Source organism: Falco biarmicus, chromosome 10 (genome assembly GCF_023638135.1).
Source record: "Falco biarmicus isolate bFalBia1 chromosome 10, bFalBia1.pri, whole genome shotgun sequence".
Lineage (NCBI taxonomy): Eukaryota > Metazoa > Chordata > Aves > Falconiformes > Falconidae > Falco > Falco biarmicus.
This window is the reverse complement of record NC_079297.1, coordinates 10,543,791-10,560,176: the sequence shown is the minus strand read 5'-3', so window position 1 is coordinate 10,560,176 and position 16,386 is coordinate 10,543,791. Positions and strand designations below refer to the sequence as shown.

General features: G+C 50.1%; 1 protein-coding gene across 1 annotated transcript; it reads right to left on the bottom strand.

Moving 5' to 3' along the window:
• Positions 1–504: 504 nt before the first annotated feature.
• RBM38 (RNA binding motif protein 38) lies at positions 505–16,228 on the bottom strand. The gene is made up of 4 exons (XM_056354304.1): positions 15,850–16,228; positions 15,147–15,270; positions 14,440–14,494; positions 505–1,975 (listed from the first exon to the last, which is right to left on the bottom strand). Exons 1-4 carry the CDS (start codon positions 16,015–16,017, stop codon positions 1,675–1,677), a joined length of 648 nt encoding a protein of 215 aa, XP_056210279.1. The 5' UTR covers positions 16,018–16,228; the 3' UTR covers positions 505–1,674.
• Positions 16,229–16,386: the final 158 nt, after the last annotated feature.

Below are 16,386 nucleotides of genomic sequence, written 5' to 3'. Positions count from 1 at the left end.
CTGGCCCTCAACCAGGGCAAGGCTTTGGCAGGCCACTCTTTTCTGGATGGATTCAGTTTTGGGTAAGAAAATCTTATTCCAAGCAAATAACCGAAGGAAAGCCATATCCTGAGGATCCTGGGATGAGGTCTGACCTCAGCCGTCCCAGGTCCTGCTGGAGCTGCACCAGGATGGCAGCACTTTACACCCTCTGCTGTGCTGATTGTGAGCAAGTGCCCAGCACTAGGCACAAGCCTTGGGGACCACGATGCTCCAGGAGCTTAAAAATCTCAAGCATGGGACATGCAGAGCAAGTAACAGCTGACAGGACACACTGCGAGGGACGGAGGCACCCTGCAACGCCTGCACGGTGCAGTGCCAGGTCAGGATGCGGGCGGGGGTGCTTGCCAGGCTCCCAGCCCACTCTGGCACGCTCGCGGGCAAAGGCCCCAGCATATCAGGTCAGTTTGAAAGTACTGCCTAACAGGCTTCAGCCAAGCAAACATGGTACCATACAGTATCAAATAATTTTAAAAGTTAAAATAGTTTATTGCTGTTCTTTGTAGAAATGCACTTAATTTACATCATCTGTTCTCTTCCTTTATTTGGCTGTTGGATTATAGGCATTAAAAGGTTACCTTTACCCACATGTTCAATGACATTACACCTTTTTCTCTTTTGCTCCATTCATGATATTCCCCTAAGCATCGCTGGCCAACAGCCCCAGATCTGTTTTACATAAATACTGTAAATGTCTCCATAGGTTGCAGCATTGTAACAAAAGATCTACCAAAGTAGACAAAATGTTCAGTATTCTTGGTTGGTTTTTTGCATTTAAAAATATACCTAAATTTGAGATAATCTTAACAGAGTAACAATTACAATAAGAAAATAGTACAGTGCGTTGACTAAAGGAATATTCTGCTCTCCTTCAAGCCAATATTCCCTTTTGCATGTTGAAGTGATTCAGCAATTACTTAAGAACTTTTACCTACATACAATAATTTAGTAAAATGAGAATTAAACAAGGCAGATACTTACTACTATTCTTCTGTCTGTAATTCACAGCTCATGCGAATAAAATCGCAATAAATATTAAAAAATAGTTTCTTTTTCTTTTTTTTTTTTCCTAAGGCATCTCTGAGTATTACAAAGTTTTTGTACAACCAAAAAATAAGATTGCTTTTTTCCATGTTCTCCAAGTACCTCTGTACCTCAACAGTAAATAAGAGGACTGCAGGTTTGATGAGGAAGGAAGGGCTGACGGGGCAGACAGGGTAGGGGCAGAAAGAAGACCACGGGTGATGGAAGCAGACCACGATGTGTGCAAGAATCTGTAGTTTTCCTGTGAAACATTTCAGTCACTTTTAGAACATCTTCAAGACAGTATCTGTCCAGATTAGGGGAGAAAAAAAAATACAAAAAAAAAAAAACCTTACCAGAAGTCCATTTTCATAAGCACAGTCAGACTGCAAGGGTTTGGGTTTGCCCTCAACACTATAAATAGCTTAGGTATTGATATGCACCTATGTAAAGGGGATGAAGGGGTGGGGTGGTGTTTTTTTTTCTTTTTGGTTTTTTTTTGTTTGTTTGTTTTATTTCTTTTATTGGGGGTTTTTTGTCGCTTTTGTTGTCCTAGTCATATCCTTCCATTGTAAAAGATTGTCCTCGGTGGCGAAGGCGCAGGGAGGGCCCTCACTGCATGCGGTCGGGCTGCAGCTGTTGGGGCTGGTACTGCACGAAAGCGGTGGCGGGCGCCGCTGGGTTGCTGGCGGTGATGGGAGGCTGGACTGTGCCCGTGTAGCCGTATCCCACAAAGCCGGCAGCAGGAGAGGCAGCGTAGGGGTACTGATCGTAGGCAGCTGTGGTGTACTGGGAATAGGCTTGGCTGGCGGCGGTGTAGTCAATGTAGGGAGACGTGATGGACTGCACAGGGGTAGGGATCACCACGCTGGGCTGGATGATAGCTTGAGGGTAAACATAGTGAGGCGTGAGTCTGTGGAGGCAAAGGGAGAGAGTCAGCAAGGGGCTGGGCTCCCTCCAGCCTGCATGTCCCCCTCCTTCTCCCCAAATCCACGTGTGTCAGCCACAGAAACGGTGCTGCCCAGCAGTGCTGCCCTCGAGTGAGCGGTGCTGCTTGGGGTGGAGGGAATGGAAAGCAAACCACTCCTAGACCCCAAGGCTGGAAGATGACCCCCAGTAGTGCAAGATGAAGCACGGACGCAAAAACAGATACACACCCTGGTCTCCAAGTCTTCTGTCTCCCACTCTCCAGGCCGCTGGTCCCCAAAATAACCTCCCTGGATGGCTGCGATACAGCCCCACTGCCTGACTGGCTCGCCACATGTCCCTGGCCCCCACATGCCCTGCCAGTGCTGGCAGCCTTGCCACCTCCTGTATCCTCCAGGTCCACGCTCCCCACTACCACCCAAATCCTGCTGGAGGCTCCTGAGGACCCACAGCCCCTGTGGGGCACCTCCCGGCCCCAGGGACACCTGGTCACTCCCTGGCTCATCCCATGAGGGTAGCAGCATCCCACCAGGGACGACTGCTGTCCCCAGGCACAGATGCAGGCCTTCCAGCTTGCCAGCTATTATCAGTTATTACACATTTAAGCCTATGTTTCCATAACACCGGGTGTTTAGGGCAATGCTACAGGGTGTGTGTTGTAAAACACGATACATTAATTCTGGGTTTCTTCTCTTCAGTAACACTTTGCAGTAGCGACCACGCCAGCAGCCCCCAGCCTGGCAGTGATGCTCATGTGCCCTTGAGTTCTACATCCAGGCTCTGTGGCCAGCCAGCCGCCGGCATTTCTCTGCCCTGTTAATGCAGGTCCTAAAGCGTTGCTTTTCACCAGCCGGTTTGCCCCTGCCCCAAGGTAGCCGTGCTGCTGAAAGGAACTTAACAATGCCACAGTCAATTAAAGTCCATAGACTGAAAGATCCTGGAGATGACTAATGCAGGATTGCCCACTAATTTGCTGGAAACTGCTAATGAGGAAGAAAGAAAAAGAAGGGGGGGGGGGGGAAGCAAAATAAAAGGGCTATATTTTCCAAGGAGCCCACAAGTCAGGCCTCAAACAAGAGCAAAAACTGGGCAGACCTGAAGGTTTAGGTCCATCCACGTAAACTGCCATGGGCCAGACAAAAATGGGCAATTGCACATTAACTGCGGAGAGCAAACGGTACCCGCCTGCACAGCCCTCGGCAGCAGAGCACTCCATTGTGTGCAGGCTTGACAGATCTGGGGCTTGTTTAAGAAATAGGGGGCTGCAGGCTGCCACCAGCAAACTGCACATGACCACTGAGAGATCAAAGCCACGTGCACCGCAACCTGCACGCTGTGGAAAAGGTCCCTTCGGCTGGCTGCTCGCTGAATCAATGAGGCCACGGCACAAACCAAAAGCCATCCGCAGGAGAGCTCATTCCACCCAACCCATTCTGGCAAACAAAAAAAACCCCCAAGGTAAAACTCTGCAGAGAGTTTATGCAGATTCAAGTATTTTTGGGATTTCTGCGTGGATGTCTGTGACAGCACATTTTCAAACATGACCACTTTTAAAAGCCTCCCACAGGCTTTTCACAAGACACAGGCCCATACATGCTCTGTAAAGCCAAGCTCAGTGGGTCAGGGGGAGGGTACCTTGCCCACCCACCCATCTGATCGCTGGGGCTGCAGACCCCAGCAGCCTCCTCCCGCTGCCCAGCAGCTGGACCCAGTGCTCGGCTGCTTTGGAGGGACGCACAGCCAGGGACTGGACACCTCTGCTGGATGGGTCACTGGCCACCCTCGATCCACCTGAGCACCTGTCCTAGGTCTCAGCCACCACCTACAAGGTCCTGGGGTCCACGTGGGGCTGGTCCCTCCTATCCAGCACTTATGGGGCTGTTCCCATTCGCTTTACAACCAGGACTGGATGGTTTAACGTGCTCTTCAGACAGGAGAAAGGCTTCTCGCAAACAAGTGCCCATCTGAATAGTTTTCTTTTTCCCACTCACATATGCACTTTGCTTTTTTCTTGAGGCTATCTGCATGATGAGAGAATGATTGTTCTCCTTCCCACAAAGAGCAACAGGGCCCTTAGATATAACAAGGTGACCCCCTGAGGAGCAGCACTGGGGGGGATGGATGGTGGAAAGCAGCACCTCAGCCTTCGGCTGATGAAGTGCAAGACCATCTCCAGACAGAGCTCAGAGCTATTCCTGGTGTAGTGCAGAGAGAGGGACCTCGCAGCCCTTCAGTCCATAAATGCACCATACCCGAAATCACCCTGTGACTAACAAGAACGAGATGAGGCAGCAGAAATTTACTGAATCGCTTTTTGGTTTAGCTCTGCTCTCAACTGAGGCCGGCACAGCCAAATCAGAGCTACAGCTTACGCACCAGTTCAGACCAAGGGCACTTCATGTCATGCACTCGCATCTGACAGCGGCTGCCACCACCTCTTCTGAGGAGCTGGACCTAGTCCTGACCCAGAAGGCTCACACAACCGCTGGAGGAGAGATGAGTGGACCCCACGCATGCCTCCTGCTCTACACCCTCGTAAATTGGCAGCTCAGACAACAGCCTGCATCTCAGGTTGGTGACAATCTCTGGCTGCCTGTCACTTCTCCCTATGTGTGGTGTCCCACTACCAGGATTCCTGCTACTCCAGGGTGCTTGACGAAGTGTTAACACCACTCCACAAATGCAACAAAAAACAAATGCACAACCCTCATGCTCAGGACTCACTGAGAAACACCCACCAGCAGGAGCAGAGGAGGGGCCTGCACTTCTCCTGCACACAGACATTCAGCCCGTGCCTGCAAAATGACCAAGAGGACAGTCCCAGAGCCTCCAAGCCATCCAGCCTGAGCATCATCCTGTTCGAGCAGCTCCACAGGTCACCCCCGATGTCCCTTGCTACCACCCAACTGTTCTTCGGAGCTGGCACACCCCATGCGCGGGACGGGGCCGTATACGGAGCCATCAGGGCGAGAACACGCTCCCAACCTGTCCCTGAGAAACTCCGCACGTCGGCTTTGCTTTCATGTACATAGCTCCTCCATCGCAGTTCCCACGGTGTGCTCCAGAGAGACAGGAAATCTGTGGCATCCTGCACTACTTTTTTTTTTTTCCCCTCAGCAAGGAAAAATTCCAGCTCTTCAATGCTACTTTGAATAAAAAGCACCATTAGCTATGAATACAATAAGTACGTGTATACTGTTTCCAGAAATACATCCCAGCCCAATGCATACACAAGCCCACATCACACACCATAGTTTACTGCACTAGAAAAATCACACTCAGCAACTCCAGGATCTGCTTCTATGTAAAAGGGAAGGTTCTTTTGGTCTGTGGGGTTTTAATAATTTAGCTTGACATTTCAATCGAGGTATTATGCAGTTTGGATTTCTGAATTAGGTGGACAGATGGCAACTCATCGATCAAAACACACAGCCCAAGGTAAGGTCACTTTGATGACTTGCAGCTACAAACAAAACAAACCAGTGCAGTACAATGAAGTTCTCTGCTGGCTACATTTCACATCCACAGAAAAGTCCCAAAATATTTCCCCCCTCCTTCAATTATCTCTGAAGATGATCTTTCAGGAAAGAAAAAAGCTCTTTTGGAGTTCTTTTTCTAGAAATCGGCAAACTCTAATCTGAATTTCTACAGAATGAGTCACATCTGTGTTTTAAGACACCTTTCCCTTCCTCCCTCCCTGCAGTTTTCCTCCATCCCCCATGATGAACCCTGCCAGCCAGAAGAGAACTTCATCTAGAATACACACAATGTGATTATAAAACATCAACCAAGTGATCAGCCATTGCCACCACACATCAAAGTCATCCCGTGAACAGCAGAAGTACGAGATGCTTATGGCATTATGATTAATCACGGGCAAAGGCCACAAAACGCAACGAGCATGGTCAAACCTAAGTCTAGAGCCAGTGGTGGCCGCAGGAGGGACTCAGGAGGGCCATCGTGGTGCAGGAGGGCAGCCGGGACCACCACGCTAGCCCCTGTTCCTAACTACATGGCACGACGCGACGCTGCCCTGGCAGCCAAAATTGAAAGATTAGGAACAAAAGAGATCGTTACAGAGCCACTGGCAGAGGAGACACAGGCTCAGCTTCTGCTTTTGCTGTGCAACACACGAAGGGCAGAACAAAAGCAGCTGTTTGTGGTGCGGTCCTGGGTGGAGATGTTCAACTGCATCAGGTGGGGCTGGCAGCTGCCAGCGCCCTTGGCTCCTGGAGGGTGCTGCCTGCTCCAGGAACGGACTTTTTCAAACCTGCCACCACCGGGTTCTCCCCACCACACCGGCAGGCGTGCGCTGGCAGGCAGCCGCAGATCCAGGGGCAGCCAGGAAGAATGGACAAGTCAGATGGTCGTGCACCCCACACCTCTTCCCAAACAGCAAGGAAGAGGAAGGAGCTAATGAGGCCCTCTCCCTTGTCAGCACTCTGTCTGGCAGAGCTCTTGGAGGCACTTTATATGTTTGATTATATCAGATTTACACCTAAAATGTGCTTTAGCTGCACTTTCTCATCTCTCTCCCATCCTGCAGGACATGAGCCACGAGCAGCTCCTGCAAGCCGCATGGATCTGGGAGACCAGCATCCAAGATCTGAGCCCCTTGATCTCTGCCAGCCACACTGGGATGTGGTTCACTGCTCCTGGAGAGAGGTGGGAGACAACTGCAACCCTCTGTCAAGAGGGACACAGCATCACGCAAACACTTGGCAAACAAGGAGGGGCACGGGGCTCTTGGCAGTCTCACAGAGATCAGCACACAAATGCCACTGCGACGACCAGCCTTTTATTCCTTGAAGAATAAAAGAAACAGAGCCCTTTGTGTCTGCCAGTGAAGGCACAAATTCTGGCATATGACCCCAGGAATTTCGCCTCCATTTCCACTAGAGCTGACCCATTAGCTGCTGCAGGGGCACCCACACTGCCACAACACATGATGGCAGGCAGTGCTGGGCTTCAGTTGGTAGCTGGTACTGGAAGATGAGCTGAGCACAGGCACAGCTGTGCGTGACAGCACCAAGAAAGCTAGCTCTGGTGAAATAACACGTCCAACCGCAGCCTGGGTGACAGATTTTAAGATGTATTTTGAAGTGGGTTGATGATTTCAAAAGCAGCCGACAGAAGCTGCTCTGGGGAGCACATCCCAGCAACACCAAGGAAAGCAGTGGCAGTGCAGGAGCTACTCGTGGCCATGCTCGCATTAGCAGTGCCATACCACCACCTCGGAGCTGGCAATGCACAGACACATCCTGATGTAACTCACGCCCCAAGAACATCATTCCTGAAGGACACTCCCAAGCCAGCAAGCACTCACCTCATGGAGCCACTTTAAGGAAGCCTGTGTGGAGCGGTGGCTGGCTTGGCCATACGTATCCTATGGGCCCCAGCCACAATGACAGGCTGTAGAAACATGAAAAATTCAAGTCCTGTTCTCATATCCAGATACTGGAGGGGGGGGGGGGGGGGGGGGAGGGCTACAGGCTGGAGCATGGCCAAAGCAGTCCCTGCCTGCCAACAAAGACTCTTGCTCCAGAGATCATGCAGAGCTTATCCACCAACACTCTGGCGCAGATTGGGACATCCACTGTGCTCTGACCACTGCACCATCCATCACCATTCACTGCCACGGGCTGGGCTTCAACCACTGACATGGCCAACCTCCGGTCCTGAAATGTCCCTTACTAAAGCAGATTGAAACATCTGCTGAAATTTCAGCAGCTTCTGCCTCAGCAGCCAGCGATCGCAGCCGGCTTAAGTAAGACAAGGACAAACGCTGCAGCTCCGTGGTACAGTATTTGTCCTCACCTACTACAGGCTGACACAAACACAAAATAGCAAACCAACCAACACAATTTCTGCTCATCTTATAAGTAATTTGCCTGACTGCCTTCTACTCGCCCTCCCCTGGCCCCCTGAGATTTAGATAGCAGCCTGTGCAAACAGGTACACTGGGCTGCCTGCTTCCCAGTTGGGACCAGGCATCACCTCACTGGTGGCAGCCACCAGGGAATGACCTGGCACAACTGACTGTCCCAGGCTGGAATCAGTAAAGAGAAAAAGCGAGTGTATTGCAGGATTCAGAGATAACCTCTGCCGGTTGCTGAGCCTACCAAAACTGCTGCTGGAGAAATACAAATGCCAACTTAAGGGTACAAGAGCAACCAGTGATTTCAATTTATTTTCATTGTGCCAGGAGAGAGAAAACACAAGGAACAGGAGGCACTGCAGCAGCTGAGATCCCACTGTAGCCCAGACACGTCCCCATTTTACAGCGTTAGCACATCACTTGACTTCATGATGCAACAAACTCATGGCCCATAGAAAAGGAAGGTGGATCCCACAAGAACAAGTAAGAAGAAATGCCATCTATACCTTCCCCCACAGCCAAAGCAGAAATGTGGGGGGAAAACCTGAAATAAATAAATAAATAAAAAGAGGCTGCAGGTAAGAGTACATCTTCTCACAAAGATCTAATCCTTTTTCTCAGCTTAACCAACAGTCTGAGAAGAACATGCTGAGCTCCACCACAAGTTAGCCAGGCTCAGCAATTACTTTATCCTCTGCATCTTGCTTCCCCCACACCCAAAGGAAAAAAAAAAAAACAACAAACCCAAACTAATCCCAAACAAAGGCATGTTGGGCCAGACCAAAAATAGTTTTGGAGCAGCAGGCTGAAAAACACTCAGGTAGCAGGAGATAACATCTGCCTGAAACAAGAGCCATCTGGCACCAAGGAAAAAGCCACATGGAAGTTTATCCACAACTAGTCAGCTATCCAGAGAAGGAAAAACCCCTCCCCTTTTCAGTTATCAGCACAGCCAAACCAGAAATGAACTGACAGAAGAAAGAGAAAATGCCTCACACCAGTACACTACTGGAGCCTGAGTCCTTCAGCATCAGTGTGAGAAAGCCAGGGAGATGCTAGATTCGTCCTGTCCACACAGGAGGAAACCCAAAAGCTCTGACAGAAAAACCCAGGAAGCCCCAGGAGTTCTGCCTTTAACTAAGCCTGCCAATTTTCTTCTACAACTTGGAGAAAACCAACGGCTGCAGAAAGATCTCTAAAGTCTTCTCAAGTACCTGACAAGTTTTGGCATAGTATGTATCAAACTGACTACTTTCAACTGGTTCCATTTTTTAACAGACTTTCTTTACACATGATCCCTTCCGCTGACTTTTAATTAAAAACATCCACACATTTGATTTATCAAAAACTATTTCTTGGATAGATGAAGCGCTCTGAGGTAGAATGCTTTAGCTACAGAAAAAGCAATGAAATACCTATTTTTGATAAAAGAAAGCCTACACTGATAAAACAAATAGTTCCTCAGCCAAGAAAGAAATTCCATTTTAAGAGTTCCAGTGATCTCTGCTGCCAGTTGTGCCTTTGTTGTTCTACAGCACCTAAGACACCTCTCACCGCACCTTCCTGCAAGCTGGAATCACGGGGGGGCTGTGAGCCTGCCCCCGGCATGGCTTTCCCAGCCTCCGGTGCTTTGGCCAGAGCGCAGCCAGCAGCAGCTCAGCTATGGCACAGGAGAGCTGGTGACAGGGAGATTGCAGGGGACAGCACGATCCTGTTTACAGGATTTGGAGACCAAAAAACAGGAGGCTCAGTTTTAACTCTGAGGTCCTCAACTTTTCATCTTTTGTGATCATAGAGTATATTTAGCTCTGGTATGTAGCTTGCTCCCATCTGTGGGGAACAAGTTCTTCATCTAAGTCATATTTAGAAGTGACCCAGTGTCCTTGCTACCAAATTATCAGCACAACAACTGTCTAGTTCCCCCGCTGGTGTCCTCAGCTCACAGGCAGGCTGGTCAGAGCTGCATTTATCATTCGAATTACTGGGCATGCGTTTAATACTACAGAGTCGGGGACCAGTATGCCAACAGCTGCACAAAGGAAAGATGAGATCAAGTACGAGCTGGACTGCTCTGAAAATTCAGACAGGTGCACGCATCTCCCACACTGGGACCACAGGGCACCAGCCAGATCGGAATAGGAGAAGTTTCCACCTGCCACTCCCCAGCTCCTGCAACAAGGGGACTTGAGTCTCTGCTGCTAAGGAGGATGCAGAGCAAACCCACCAAAGCAGGAGAATCATGCAGAGAAGATGGCACAACTCAAGTCACGTGCTGTAAAGACAAAGCTAGAGCCAGATCAGTCTCGCTCGCCATCACACGCAGCCCTGTGCCCCGATGGCACTGGCATGGCAGCAGCACCCTTCACCCAGAGCCTGCCCCCTGCAAGAGGGCTACTACTGCCTTGAGCCTGGCATACCATTTACGTAGCCAAGCGTAAGGTCAGTATATCCAACGATACTCTCCTCTGTATGGTTCTGCAGGCCTACACGAGAGGCAGGACATGAGCAAACTGTGCCCAAAGCCAGAAAGTTTTGTACATCAGGCCCTTGGGTCTGATACCAGCATTTGCCACCTTGAAGGACACGTTCAAGAAAATTCGCAAAGTCATCTGATCTGCTTGTAAATACATGTGTACTCTTAAAATTAAAATAAAAAAAGAAAGGGCCTCTCTGACTGGCAAGTGTTTGGTCTGAACAGCAGTCAGCATGCCTGAGAACTAGCAGCTGAAGCCATTTGGAAAATGGATTTGAACGTTTCTTAGGAAATCCCCCCACGAAAGCTTTCATGTTATTGTCACATGATAAACAACAGGTGCCGGGTGTGTCATCCCCATGGGAGCCGCGTGTGACCGGCAGAGCAGGCTGGGGTCCTGCAGCGGGACAGCTTTTTGGTAAGTGGTGCAATAGGAAGTCGGAGCAGGGGGATGCCAGCTGACAGAGGCTGAGCACAGCAAGGCCAGCGTGTGCCATTTTATAAGCATAACCACAGAAAAGATGAAAGTTTGTTTCCTTTTATTTTTAACCCAGTAGAGAAGTTTTAAGGATAAACAGCTGCAAGGGAGGGTGGGCTGACACAAAGAGGGGCTTTCTTCACTTCCTAACTGCAGCAGCATCAATGCATGAAATTGCAAACTCAAAAGAGATTTAACTCTTTCTGATGCTGCCCAAGACTGAATGTGGGACAGAATTAGGGGGCCACAAAATAAGCAACTACACAAGGATGGGCAGCAGGGTCTCTGGAGCAGCGGCACCCAATGTGCAGATACAGAGAGCTGGATCCTGCTACAAGAGACAGCTATATGCTTCCAAGAGCTCGGTCACTTACTCAGTCACTGGTAGATCTCCCACACAGATAGCTCCGCTGAGGCACAGCCACAGGAATGCATCTGCCATACACTGCTCGCATCCAGAGCAGCAAGCACAGCTGCAAAGAGAGCCAGGGAAGCTCCATTCCCTGCAGACTCAAACCTGTCTCAAGCACCATAGTCCCAGAAAAGAAAACCAAGAGGGGGGCACCAAGCAGCTCTGCCACGTCACCATGTACTCCTGGTCAAGTCATCTACACAGTTGCTCCTAACAGCTTCCACAGCGTTTCACATGTTTCTCAGAATTTCTTAAAAGGGACGCTGCTGCAGTAGGAGACAGCTCCATTTGGAGAGAAGGTCTCCACCTCCTCTGACCATGTAAGCACTGCTCTGTGCTGGCTAGAGGCTGCAGGGACATGCGGCAGCATCACCAGCTGCACCCAAGCAAAGTGAAGTCTGTAAGCTCTGGGCTGAGCCCCCAGGCCTAACGCTGCTTCCCTAAACTCAGAAGCCAGATCTCCAAGTCATAAGCGCATCCTTTGCTTCGCATTACTGTCAAGATCTCCGGTTACAACAACCTAGGGACTACTTTTCAGAACAGGATTTACTACCGACTCCATGCTGTCTGCTGCGTGCCTCCCCTGCCAGGACAGCAGGAGGAAGGAGAGAGGCTCTTCATGGTTTCTCTTTCTGTTCCGCATACCCCAGGCAATATTTACAGCTGCATTTGGGTGCCTGGGGCTCGGGAGGGAAGCCTTCAGTTTATAAATAATCCTCACTGATGTTTGGGTAATTTTCATAGTTTCCATTCATTTTAGGTTTCACCAAAACCTGTGTTTTGTGGCTTGATAGCTGGAACGTGACTGGCTGGCTTTCTCTTACTTAACTGCCTAGCAGCTTATGGGTTGTTCATTCATTTCTTCCTTGCCAAGCCCAGCTTGCACACCTACTACCCCATATCCCATAACAATCATCTTTTGGAAACCACATGCCAACCCCTGGACACAAATACTTTGCACAGACAGGAACGGCAGGGGTGAGAGCCAGGCAGTGTCTTACACTGCGGGCAAAGCAGACGAGCCACTGAGCTTTGTCTGGGGAAGGTCAGGATCCACCCTACGCAGCACAGAGCAAGTGGACAACAGCAATTTGACGAAGCTTCCAGAAGACAGACAGACCCTGATAAACTCATCTATCCTCAAACACCACAGAGTGCCAAGGAAATTGCGGGTTCGTGGGAACACAAGAGTGAAGCCTCGCATGCTCTTAATTTTGTTGGTCTACTGATGAGACAAAGAGGGAACCGGCAGCCAAGCTCTGTTGCTTGACTGAGCACCTGATGCTTTGCTCAGAAGCCACAGAGCAGCCCCAGTCGCAGTGCTCAGGTAAACGGCTCTGCATTTTGCCAAACCCCCATTTCCAGCAATTCTGCTGCAGCAATGACTGAAAGCAATGAAATTCTTGTTTACTGATGCTTGCAAATAATGATATATAATCCCCTCCCTCCAACCCTCCAGTCTCCTGGTTCCTGTCTCTTGGCAACTGATAAATAATTTATAGTGCTCTCTGCTGTATGTGCTAACTGCAGCGCTGCTGGCTTAATGATGAAACCAATGCCTAAAGACTGGAACAGTAACTGTCTAGATCACAAGGAACATGTACGTCAGTCGATCCCACACTCCTCTGTATGTGAAACTAAAAGCAAACTGTTAAAAAAAAAAACCCACCCCAAAACCTACATTTTCCAGAGCTGCAGGGCTGCGGCTGCTGGGCAGGAACGGTTCCTGGGTTCCTGTATTGCACCCACAGGAACAGCAGATTATCTGCACGGGGAGCAGGCATGCGCTGGCGCTCCTGCCAACACATTTTGTTTAACATGCTTCACCATTTTGCTCTTTTCTGTTACCATGCACGGAAAAACTTGTAACAGGCTGGTTTTACCATCCACTGCTCTTGTGCACCCCTGGAAAGCCTCTGGGGTTCCCATCTCAAAGGCACTACTACTGCCTACTTTGGGGGCTGTTAAAAAGCAGCATCTTGTCTATGTAGACTACTGTGGCTCTTGCACAAAAAAAAAAAAAAATCCTCTTCATTTCATGACAGATGTTCTTCGAGTCTTTCCAACAAAGCCATAACCACTTATGAAAACTGGCATGTTTGAACTGTACACAACACACGTACACCGGGTGTGCACTATTGTGGCAACACAGTCTCTTACATCCATAAACTGACTGGAATGAGATTACCCAGGCAGTTGGCAACTGCAGCCGTGAGGGCAGAGGAGTGAAAGTTTCTGTTTTGTTTTTAGCAGAATTTTTTTCTCTTTGAAAAAAAAACACCCCAGAAAAACATGAGCAGAGCAGGAAAGAGATGAACTATTTCTGTTGACAAAGGCCAAAATCCCATCTATTTATATTGAGTCACACAAAAAACACAACAGAGCAGCGCTCAAAAGCTTTTAAAAATGCACCTACTTTCTTAATGCTCTTACAAAATAGTAATAAAAAAGCCCTATCAATATTCACTTTCTGAAATGGCGTAAAAAAAGAACTGCATCAATCATTAAACAGTTAAATGAAGGCAGTATGACAGTCACTATTGTTCTCGTGAAGCACACTTGTCTTTTGCCGAGCAGCTGCCAGATCCTATTAGATGTATAAAAAGAGGACTTTTCTAACCGAGTAGGGATGGTATAAGCTATTGAAAACAGCAGACAAAAGCCCACTTTTGCAGACTATTCAAGCCTTGTATAACATCTGTCCAGAATCAATTTTTGACCTAATGTTACTTTCATTAAGTAACAGACTTTGTTTCCAATGCAATTTGTTTTCTGGGATAAAACTGTATCCTAAGCATTATTTACGTGGGAAACAGCACAGAGGAAGCAGAAGATCTTATTTGAGAAACACGGGAACCGAATTTGCTTAATTGTTTTGACACCTTATGTACTATAATAGAGAAACTATTTTCCATTTATTTTAATTCCTGTGAATTCTTGAAGTTGGCAAAGCAGCAAGCAATGCACTGGGTTTATTATGACTAAGAATTACTGAGGATAAAGGAGGATCTTTGGGAATTACATTAAAGCTGACAAACGCACAAAACTTCTGAAATCTTCACCAGAAATAAAGTACTCCAAACATTAACAACAGCTGTTGAAACTGTCCACTCTTGACAACTAAGGCTTTTTTCACATATTTTAAATAATGAGGAAGTTGATTCATGAATTTGATTTCAAGCAGTCTGTTAAGAAACGTTTCCACTTACCCAAAGGGTCTCTGAATGAAGGCTGGATGTAGCTGCTGCACACCTATGGTAAAACCTAAAAAAAAAAAAGTTCAGAAAAAAAGGCATATTAATGAATGGCATCCATTGTACTGTTCAACTCTTAATATACATGCATAATTAATGCATATACACCTCGTATAAATAATGCGTATACACCTCGGACCACATGTACATGCATTTTATCTGCTATGCATGTGAGCAAACTCAGAGCCCCACTTAGAAGCGAGTCAATCTTAATATGTGTATGTGATATGCACGAGGACCAGATGGGAATTCCGATTAAAGAACAGTGTGAAAGTGCTGTTATTGAACAGACAAGGGGGTGTAATGCCTTATTTTACACACTGGCTACTGCAGTCATTAAACCAAAGGGCAGAACGACAGAAGGGATCTTACTGCTAATACCAGTGTAACGGAGAAGATAACAGGAGGACAGCATAGCCTCAGTTTTCAGAAGAAAACAGTTTTAACTCTGTTACACGGCCTTAGGTGCCTAACACCAGTGTTAACTGGTACAAGTAAGAAGATATAGAAGAGGTACAAGTAAGAAGATACAGAAGAGAGGTAACTGGACTACGGAGCATCCTCAGAACTATGAGGGGTAAGCACGCATCATCGGATGAGATGAATCCGGCTTGAGTAACTTGTTATTCTAACAGAGAGACAGGATCTCCTGGATGCCTCACCAGTTTGAATACTTCTTGGTTTTGCTCCCAAATATGCCAGGTTCACATTCGCTTTCCTGCCATCAATGATGGGGTTTGGGTCTTTGCACGCTCTTTCAGCTGCTGCTCTGTCTGCCATGGTCACCTGGAATTAAGCACAGCCTTGTTTGTGGCAACAGCGCTTCGTAAACACCCCAGCAACAGGCACCAAGCAGAGTTTATTTATCGTTCTATTTTGAAGCAGGAGCTACACTCCGCTCCCCGCGGTCTCACCGGGGTAGCAAAGGCGGGCAGGGCTCCCAGGGGCCTGCCAGGAAACAGGGGGCTCCCCCCTCGCCCAGCTGCTCCGCTGGGCTCCCGCCAGCTGTTTGCCCTCCCTCCCCACCTCCTCCCCCCGAGCATTTTTGACGAAGTTGACGGAGCCGGTCCCAAAGCCCCCGCAGGCCGGTGTGCGGGGCAGCGGGCAGGCGGGGGGCAGCGCCCCGAGGGGGCGGGCGGCACGGCACGGCGGGGACCGCGGAGGCCCGAGGCGGCGGGACCGGGGGAAGGAGGCGCTGACACGAGCGGTGCGGGGGGCTTCCCCGCCGGGCCCCCGCCCAGCCCCGGGCACGGCCTCCCCGGCCGCGCAGCAGCGACGGGACGGGCGGCGGCACCAGGCAGCGCCCGGCCAGCGGGGCTCCGCCAGCCCCTCACCGCGGCGCCCGGGCAGCGGAGCGGCACTTACAAAGCCGTATCCCCGGGATTTGCCGGTCTGCCGGTCGGTGATCACCACCGCCTCCTCGATGTCCCCGAAGACCTCGAAGTACTTCCTGAGGGAGGAGTCGGTGGTGTGGTAGGGCAGCCCCCCGACGAAGATCTTGGTGAAGGTGGTGTCCTTCTGCACGGTGTGCATGGTGCCAGGCGCGGCCGGCCGCAGCCGGCATCCACCCCGCGCCGCCGGCGACCAGAAGAACCACCCCCCCTCCGAGCCCCCGCGGCGGCCGAGGGGAGCGGAGCGGCGGCTGGGTCCCGGGGGCCTACAGCCGGCTCATGGCCGCGCTTTGTCCCGGGAGCGCGGGCGGCGCCGCGCCCTCCCGCCGGTGCCGGTGAGTAGCGGCCGCCCGCCGCCGCCGCCGCCTTTGTAGGGCCGCGCCCGCCCCGCCCCGCCCCGCCGCCGCGCAGGGGCGCTCGGGGCCCGTAGTCCGGCTCCGCGCCCGCCCGCCGCCCGCCGCGGCCCTGCCCGGCCCTGGGGGCCGCGGGGGCCCGGGACCTGCCTCCCGCC

Bases quoted from the DNA above. Each gene is read 5' to 3' on its own strand.
- RBM38 (XM_056354304.1), bottom strand. From the start codon at position 16,017: ATGCACACCGTGCAGAAGGACACCACCTTCACCAAGATCTTCGTCGGG. The intron at 15,271-15,849 runs GTAAGTGCCGCT...GCTTAATTCCAG, and splicing joins AATCCCGGGGATACGGCTTT to GTGACCATGGCAGACAGAGC. The intron at 14,495-15,146 runs GTGAGGCATCCA...TTTTTTTTTTAG, and splicing joins ACCAAGAAGTATTCAAACTG to GTTTTACCATAGGTGTGCAG.